This window comes from Salvelinus sp. IW2-2015, linkage group LG15 (genome assembly GCF_002910315.2).
Source record: "Salvelinus sp. IW2-2015 linkage group LG15, ASM291031v2, whole genome shotgun sequence".
Lineage (NCBI taxonomy): Eukaryota > Metazoa > Chordata > Actinopteri > Salmoniformes > Salmonidae > Salvelinus > Salvelinus sp. IW2-2015.
In genome coordinates, this window is record NC_036855.1 from 7579197 (window position 1) to 7588195 (window position 8999).

Here is an 8999-nt window from a genome sequence, read left to right on the forward strand (position 1 = left end):
GAGAGTGAGGTCTTCATTAACAGTAGCTGAAATAACCTGGAATGAAAACAATGAGCTACTTCAAACTCTAGAAGTATCTCTCACACACACACACACACACACCACACCACACACCACACACACACACACACACACACACACACACACACACACACACACACCACACACACACACACACACACACACACACACACACACACACACACACACACACACACACACACACACCACACACACACACACACACACACAAGGCTCAGTGTGAAGTACCAGTGCTCTTCTTGGTCTGTTGATATCTTAATTTGAGGGGATTTTGATAGTTGAAAATATTTGACTAGTGTAATTGAAGTCAGACCTTGGGGGTGAAATCCTATTAGCTATGTAAATTGCATGGAAAGGAAACAGTCAGCGTTATTTCACCAGTTTTGCCACTTATTAAATCTGGATGTATACTACAGCCTTCAGTGTTGTTCATGTGATGGGACTGGGTGCCTGTGAGGTGAATTGTGTCCTGTTCATCTCTGTTGACAGATAAGGCCGCGGCATGGCCCGTCTCTCACACTCACATCACAGAGCTGTCTAAATTTGTCAGTCAGTTACAATTACATACAGATCTCACAGCTCAGCAACGTGAGTGTTTCCCCCATAAAGGGATGTCTTAAACTCCATCCCAGTACACAGCTTACTCAGCTTCCCTTTTCCTGTATTGTTGCATGTCATGTATGAGATCCCCACTGAGGGACATGATGATACATTTAGTGGTGAATGAGGGATTAAGAGCAGTGTATTGAAAGGACACACGTATTCAAGTGGGATTTGGCTAGCGAGGAGCTACTCAGAAACACACTGTGAATGGTGATGGTTGAAAAGACATCTAGAATGCCGGTGAGAATCATGTAAAGCCATGTTTACATTGGCACTTTGAAGTCAATCCAGGTTGGGCTGGCCTTGGTGGGCTAGCTCAAATTGCATTTCCAATGCCTCCAGAAATGAGAAATTATGTCATGTTGTTAGGTAGCCAATATGTGACATCAGCTGGCTTCGCTAATGTTGTTAGCTAGCAAGATGTTTAAGAATTGAATTCACCCTCACCATGCTGAAACTAACGTTACCCCATACTCATGCCAGTGCCAGCCAGACTCAGAGCCATGTATTTAGTTTGCTGCTGTTAGCTAGCTAGCTAAACAGTTAGTGTCGTCGCTAGCACAACAGGCTAGGTAGCTAGCTTAATTCCGACCTTGCTTGCCATGGCATTGGCTATTAGCTAGCTAGCTAACCAAGCAAATCAAATGCCAGGTTTGTTATGATGTATCTAATGTAGCTAGCTTTCAATATGAACTGGCCAGCTAAAATTCCTGCAAGCTCACGTTAGCTAGCTAGCTTGTTTCAACTCTGATTTGCTAGCTAGGTAGCTAGCATTGGAGGGCTGAATGTTCTCATAAAAGTTTATTGTGTAGTGCAAAAATGAATATAGGATCCAGCTATAGTGGTAATTTGTGTCATGTCTGACTATTGTAGTACTGCTTGCCCAAATGTGCTAGCTAACAGCAACAAGCTCTGACGAGCTAGCTAACATTGTGTTAGCATCCAGCAGTGATCAGCTTGGTGGTTACATAGTAATGGCGTCACCAGCCCAAATTCAAATAGAGCTGTTACCAGTTGTGAAACTGGCCCGGGTTTCCCTCGACCCAGCTCAAATTTGAAAATTCCATTCGAGCCAGCTCAAATTTGGCCCCAATTTGGTCCTAATTTTAAGTGCCAGTGGAAACGGGGCATAACAGACAAAGCATCCAGGAGAGAGACGGAGTCACCAGGGCTGTATGCCTGGGATTCAGGGGAGATGTGAAGAGGCCTCGACACCCCGGCCGAATGGCACTCTGTTGAGAGCTGTGAGTCATCTTAATAAGCTCAGAGTGAGCATCTACGAGACATATGAAAGGAATACTAATCAGTCAGAACAAGAGGGTCTGATCCACCATGGGCACACTTCACATCATGGAGATGTTCTAACAAGGACCTTTATAGACTAAGCCCATCAGTTGAGAGATATGAGGAGGATATAAGGTAAGGGGAGGAGAGTGTAGAAGGGGGCTTTAGGGAGAAAGAGGTGACACTGTTGGAAAGTTCATTATTCCCTGTTAATAAAATAGACAATTCAGTATTTGCAACCCTTATTGGAATTGAACCAACTATGTTAGTGCTACCATCATCAAAACCTTGTCAGCGTGGACCTCTAATGCTTCCAGATAGAATTTAGGAAGTGCAGCTCAGTCAGAAATATGAGTCTGTCTTCAAGACAGCCCACCGATCCGTGGGTTTAGTTCAAAAGCTGGCAAGCAGTCATCTCATGCCAAGCTCAATCTTTGTGGTCATTTGCCTTTATGCTGTCAAATTATGTCCAATAAGTAACGCTGATACATTATTTCCATTTCTAGCAGACTATCAGAAAACAATGAATGCCTTGTCACTAAAGCGCTGACATTTAAAACAATTGAATAAGACCTGCTTCAGAGTATTTGTAGCTTTATAAGGCAGTGCAATTTACATCCATCTACATGACTCTAACAGCTAAGGCAACAAAGTACCAGTGTAAAAGCCTCACACCATGTGTTTAAACCAGGAGGATATCCAGCAAGCATTTTACAAATAGTCAAATTTGTCAAATAGAAAAAATAGTCATGGTACACTTGATCCTGCTGGTTTTCACAATGAACTGAAAATATATGGTTTATGCAGACTCAATATTGATGTTGTCGCAACAAATTAGAATGCTGCAGTGGTAGCTCTGGGGAATCAATTCAGAGCCAATTCAATTAGTCTACTCCTTCCTAACCCTTTATCTCTGTGCTGTTTATTTAAAAGGTCCAATGCAGACGTTTTTATATCATTTTCATTTATATCATTTTTTCAAATTGTTCCAACAACATAGTGTGAAAATATATTTAAAACACAGGATAATCATATGTTTGACTGCACTGAGCCTTTTTAATTTTTTATTTAACTAGGCAAGTCAGTTAAGAACAAATTCTTATTTACAATGACGGCCTACCAGGGAACAGTGGGTTAACTGCCTTGTTAACCTGCCGCCCCAATGAACCCTGATGTTTCTCTATGTAGATGCATATTCAACAGGCAAAACTGACCTGCGAACGTGAAATGTTCTACTCTGGTCGAGGTACATCCATTTGGTTTGCAGTCAAAATATTCCCAGCACTTTTCGATAGTCAGAGTTTTCTCTCTTCTCTTCCTTGTTCTAGCTCTTGACATTTTTTGTTTCACCCACCTAAATACATGAATTCCTCATTGTTGATGAAGTACACTCTTCTGACCATACAGAATTAATAGGGCTATGGCTGTTCGTCCCGAACATTTACTTGTAGTGTTTAGGCTGTTGCGTCCAGCTGAACACCCAAGGGTTGGTCCTGTTGTAAGTGCTACTGCCACCTGGGATTTGGGAATGCGTCTCTATTTATGCTGCTTGGCGGTGTGCCAGTGGGGCCACCCCTGGCTGCCTGCTGCAGAGGCCGGGGTGACAGCACAGCCCAAGTGACAGAGGGTGTGTCCGCACAATTAACCTCAATAACCACTCGATCCCGGCGACTCCTCCACAGGAAAGATAAACCAGGTGAATAAGTGCACAGAGACAGAGAGGGAAGTAGAGGAGACAAATATAAAACACCTCAACTGGAACTAATGGGTTCAGGATCAGTTTTGGGCCGATTCTCTCATCTGTTTTTTGTTTTGTTTTGTTGCAGGCATCTAGTTATATCACCAGCTACTCTCTTTCTTAACCAAAACATATATCTGTCCATCTCTGTTGTTTCTCTTCTCCCCTTCGGTTGGCTTCCTTCACTACCAGCTGTTTCTACTGTGCTCTCTCTGCCTCTACTCTTAACTCTCTCTCTCTCTCTGCCTCTACTATTCACTCTCTCTCTCCTTCTCCCTACCTCAGTTCCCCCTCTTTATCTCTATTTTTCTCCCTCTCCCTCAGCTCAGACAGGCAATAATTTGACAGACAGCTAAGCTTAGTCTCTCTTGAGTGCTGCATGCGGAGGCAGATTGTGTCGCTCAGTCAACAGCCTTACCCAGAGATGGAATGGCCAGTCCTGATCTGTGGGGCTAAGGGTGTAGAGAGAGACTGAAAAATATTTCAGGGTCTGAGGCAGGCCTCGCAGACCTCCCTAAGCACCTTGATTCCAGCTTGTTTCCCCAGCTTGCTATCCCAGATACCTAAGATAAGGCCAACTCCTCTTGGGCCTGAGAAATGGCTAGTGGGATATGAGGGGGCAAATTTACATTTGATGCACAACACTGATCTGTGTGGACCTTTTCAACCCATTTCAATCACACACAGACGCTTTCCACTGGGCACAGACATCAGTTCAACATCTAGTTAGGGATTCAGCAGCGTAGCTGGTGAAACCATATTGTATTTGTTGGCGTTCATTATTATTATTATACCGGGTTTTTCCCCCAAGTAAAATAACATTCACATTCCCGTGAGATGGTAAGGCCAAGGATGGTGTAACTTGGCATGATGGTAAAGGTCCAAAGGCCATAACCCTCCCATGCGATGCAATGCCAATTGGCCACATGGTGGAGGTATAACAAGCGATTGAATATGCAAACTTTTAAAGGTCACAACCTTCACTCCATGTGACCTAGAGTCATGAAATTTGGYACATAGGTCCCTTTCCTCACACGGAACAAATATGCCTGAAGAATACATCATCTGCTATGATGGATTTTACGCCATTTAGAATTTTGTGAAAAACACTTAAAACGCTACCTCTGGCAGCGAATGACCAACCTTCATGAAACTTGATAAATGGCATCTATGGACCAATGTCTGTAAACACACTATAATCCAGGCTAGTATGTCAAACAACATGGCTGCAACTGACCAATAAACATGCACATAGGCGTGGTCTGTCACAAATGCATATAAATCAGTCACAGATATTTGTTTAGTAACAAAACTTGGTTCACATGTTCCGACCACTGTAAAGACTCAACATTTGCAAGCACATTCATATTGACTACACAGTGATGCTATAATGAGTTTAGCTAACCTGTAAAGTATGATTGAGTTTGGCCACATTGTGGAGCTGTTGGATAGGAAAAAACATTAATGAAAGCTCATTGGCTCCTAGCGGCCATATTTTTTTTGCTAAATTCTTGAAAGATGTGCATTCATAGATGATATATACCAAATTTGGTTCCGATAGGTCCAGCAGGTTCTGTAGAAGAAGATGTTTAAAGTAATCAACATCATTGAAAATGGTCTAAAATATGGTACATCAAAAGCATATTTTTTGCATGATCAGTTTGATTTTGATTTCATTTATTTGGTAAGCGTGCTAAATAGTACAGACGTAACTCATCCTAGGGCAATGTGTCACGCACCAGAGGTGCCCCCCCGTACTGTCACGCCCTGACCTTAGAGAGCCTTTTTATGTCTCTATTTGGTTTGGTCAGGGTGTGATTTGGGGTGGGCATTCTATGTTTTTTTTCTCCTATGATTTTGTATTTCTATGTTTTGGCCGGGTATGGCTCTCAATCAGGGACAGCTGTCTATCATTGTCTCTGATTGGGAACCATACTTAGGTAGCCCTTTTCCCTCCTTTCAGTGTGGGAAGTTGTCTTTGTTTGTGGCACTATGCTTCACGGTCGTTTTTTGTATTGTTTATTGTTTATGTCGGCGTCATCCTAATAAAAAGGAATATGTACGCTCACCACGCTGCGCTTTAGTCCTCTTCATTCTACGGCCGTGACAGAACTTCCCACCACCAAAGGACCAAGCAGCGTGGTAAGGGGGAGCAGCGTTTTCAGGAGGCCTGGACATAGGAGGACATCCTGGACGGCAAGGGATCCTGGACACGGGAGGAGATCCTGGCCGGAAGGGATCGCCTCCCGTGGGAGAAGGTGGAAGCATTGAGGAAGGCGGAGGCAGCGAGTAAATGGGCACAGCGTTACATTACATTTACATTTACGTCATTTAGCAGACGCTCTTATCCAGAGCGACTTACAATTTGGAAAGTTCATACATATTCATCCTGGTCCCCCCGTGGGGAATGAACCCACAACCCTGGCGTTGCAAGCGCCATGCTCTACCAACTGAGCCACACGGGACCACGGAACACGTTACGAGGGAACACGGCTAGCAAGGAAGCCCGAGAGGCAACCCCCAAAATGTTTTGGGGGGGAACACGAGGAGATTGGCTGAGTCAAGTTGGAGACCTGAGCCAACTCCTCGTGCTTACCGTGGCGAGCGTCGTACTGGTCAGGCACCGTGTTATGCGGTGGAGCGCACGGTGTCTCCAGTGCGCGTTCACAGCCCGGTGCGCTACATCCCAGCTTTCCCACATCTGCCGGGCTAGGGTGAGCATCCAGCCAGGACAGATTGTGCCAGCCCTGCTCTCCAGACCTCCAGTGCGCCTCCTCGGCCCAGTATATCCTGCGTCGGCTCTACGCACAGTGTCTCCGGTGCGTCTGCACAGCCCAGTGCGTCCTGTGCCAGCGCCCCGCATGTGCAGGGCGAAGATAACCATCCAGCCAGGACGGGTTGTGCCAGCTCTAAGCTCGAGACCTCCAGTGCGCCTACACGGCCCAGTGTATCCGGTGTCTCTGCCACGGACAAAACCTCCTGTATGTCTCCCCAGCCTGGTGAGCCCTGTGGCAGCTCCACGTACCAGACTGCCCATACGTCTCCTCACTCCAGTGATGATCCATGGCAAGAAGCCTCCAGTGATGATCCATGGCCCACGGAACCTTCCAGTGATGATCCATGGCAAAAGCCTCCAGTATGTCTATGGCACAAAAGCCTCCAGTTGATGATCCATGGCAAGACCTCCAGTGATATCCATGACAAGAAGCCTCCAAGTGATGCCCATGGCCGATGCCGCCAGTGATGATCCATGGCAAGAAGCCTCCAGTGATGATCCATGCACGAAGCTCCAGTGAGAAGGTCATGGCACGAAGCCTCCAGCGACGGCCTCCCAGCCCGGAGCCTCCAGCGACGGTCTCAGTCCGGAGCCTCCAGCGCGTTCCCCAGTACCGGAGCCTCCAGCGACGTGTCCCAGTCCCGAGCCTCCAGCGACGTCCCCCAGTCACGGAGCCTCCAGCGCGTCCAGTCCGGAAGCCTCCAGCGACGGTCCCCAGTCCGGGATGCCTCCACGGACGGTCCCCAGTCCGGAACGCGCTCGTCAGCGGACGGTCCCGACCGCGGAGCCTTCCAGCGACGTTCCCCAGTTCCGGATCCAGCTACGACGTTCCAGCGCGTACTCCAGCCGGACGGCCTCCAGCAGTCGTCCAGGCGGAGCGCTCCAGCGACGTCCCAGTCCGGGGCCCGGAACGAGGGGTGCCAGTCGGGCCGCTAGCGAGGGTGGCCCATTCCTGGGCCGCAATTGAGGGTGCCCAGTCCGAGCCGCGAACGAGGGACCCTCGGTCATCCTAATAAAAAGAATATGTACGCTATCCACGCTGCGTCTTTGGTGCCTCTTCATTCGACGGCTGTGACACAATGTGTCCAATTTGTCCTGTACGTAGCACCGTGGGCACAAAAGCTGAACCCCGGCAACACTGATTTACATTTGGTTGAGTTGTCAACTAATCTGAATTCAAAGTGATATCAAAAGATTTTACCATGTCATTGCATTTAGGTTAAAAGTTGCGTGAAAAAAATGCTAAATTCCCTTACTTGATTACTGTTTTTCAAACGTAATCAGTTTTCCCCATTGATTCAACATCATCACATTTAATTTTTATTGTTGAAATGACAAAAGGGCATCATCAATGGATTACACAGTCACAAACATAGAAAAAAACACAATTTAATCCTGTCAAATAGACAGACAGACAGACAGACAGACAGACAGACAGACGACAACAGACACACTACACACCAACACACACACACACACACACACACACACACTAATGCGTCCACACTATCTCGCATTCCTACTCACTCAAACATGCAGTGCAAGTCAAAAGTTTGGACAAACCTTCTCATTCAAAGGTTTTTCTTTATTTGTACTATTTTCTACATTGTAGAATAATAGTGAAGACATCAGAACTATGAAATAACACATATAGAATCATGTACTAACCAAAGAAAGTGACAAACAAATCAAAACATAATATTTGAGATTCTTCAAAGTAGCATCCCTTTGCCTTGATGACAGCTTTGCACACTCTTCTCTCAGCCAGCTTCATGAGGTAGTCACCGGGAATACATTTCAATTAACAGGTGTGTCTTGTTACAAGTTAAATTGCGGGATTTCTTTCCTTCTTAATGCGTTTGAGACAATCAGTTGTATTGAGACAAGATAGGGGGGTATACAGAAGATAGCCCTATTTGGTTAAAGACCAAGTCCATATTATGGCAAGAACAGCTCAAATAAGCAAAGAGAAATGACAGTCAATCATTACTTTAAGACATGAAGGTCAGTCAATCCAGAAAATGTCAAGGACTTTGAAAGTTTCTGAAAGTGCAGTCGCAAAACCAATCAAGCGCTATGATGAAACTGAGGACCGTCTCTATTGTGGACCGCCACAGGAAAGGAAGACCCAGAGTTACCTCTGCTGCAGAGGATAAGTCAATTAGAGTTAACTGCACCTCAGATTGCAGCCCAAATCAATGCATCACATAGTTCAAGTAACAGACACATCTCAACATCAACTGTTCAGATGAGACTGTGTGAATCAGGCCTTCATGGTCGAATTGCTGCAAAGAAACCACTACTAACGGACACCAATAAGAAGAAAAGACTTGGTCCAAGAAACACGAGCATTCGACATTAGAATGGTGGAAATATGTCCTTTTGTCTGACTTTTTCTCTCCAACCGCTGTGTCTTTGTGAGACGCAAAGTAGGTGAACGGATGATCTCCGCATGTGTGGTTCCCACCGTGAACCATTGAGGAGGAGGTGTGATGGTGTGGGGGTGTTATTCTGGTGAAACTGTTATTTATTCACTTAACCAGCCTGGCTACCACA

General features: G+C 45.8%; 1 protein-coding gene across 1 annotated transcript in view; it reads right to left on the reverse strand.

Annotated features, from left to right (window-relative positions):
- Positions 1–5935, reverse strand: part of LOC111975000 (EGF-like repeat and discoidin I-like domain-containing protein 3) — a 123121-nt gene extending 117186 nt beyond the window's left edge. Inside the window, exon 1 of the mRNA XM_070446827.1 lies at positions 5737–5935. Within this exon, the coding sequence (XP_070302928.1) occupies positions 5737–5935 (199 nt within the window). The remainder of the gene's footprint in view (positions 1–5736) is intronic.
- Positions 5936–8999: the final 3064 nt, after the last annotated feature.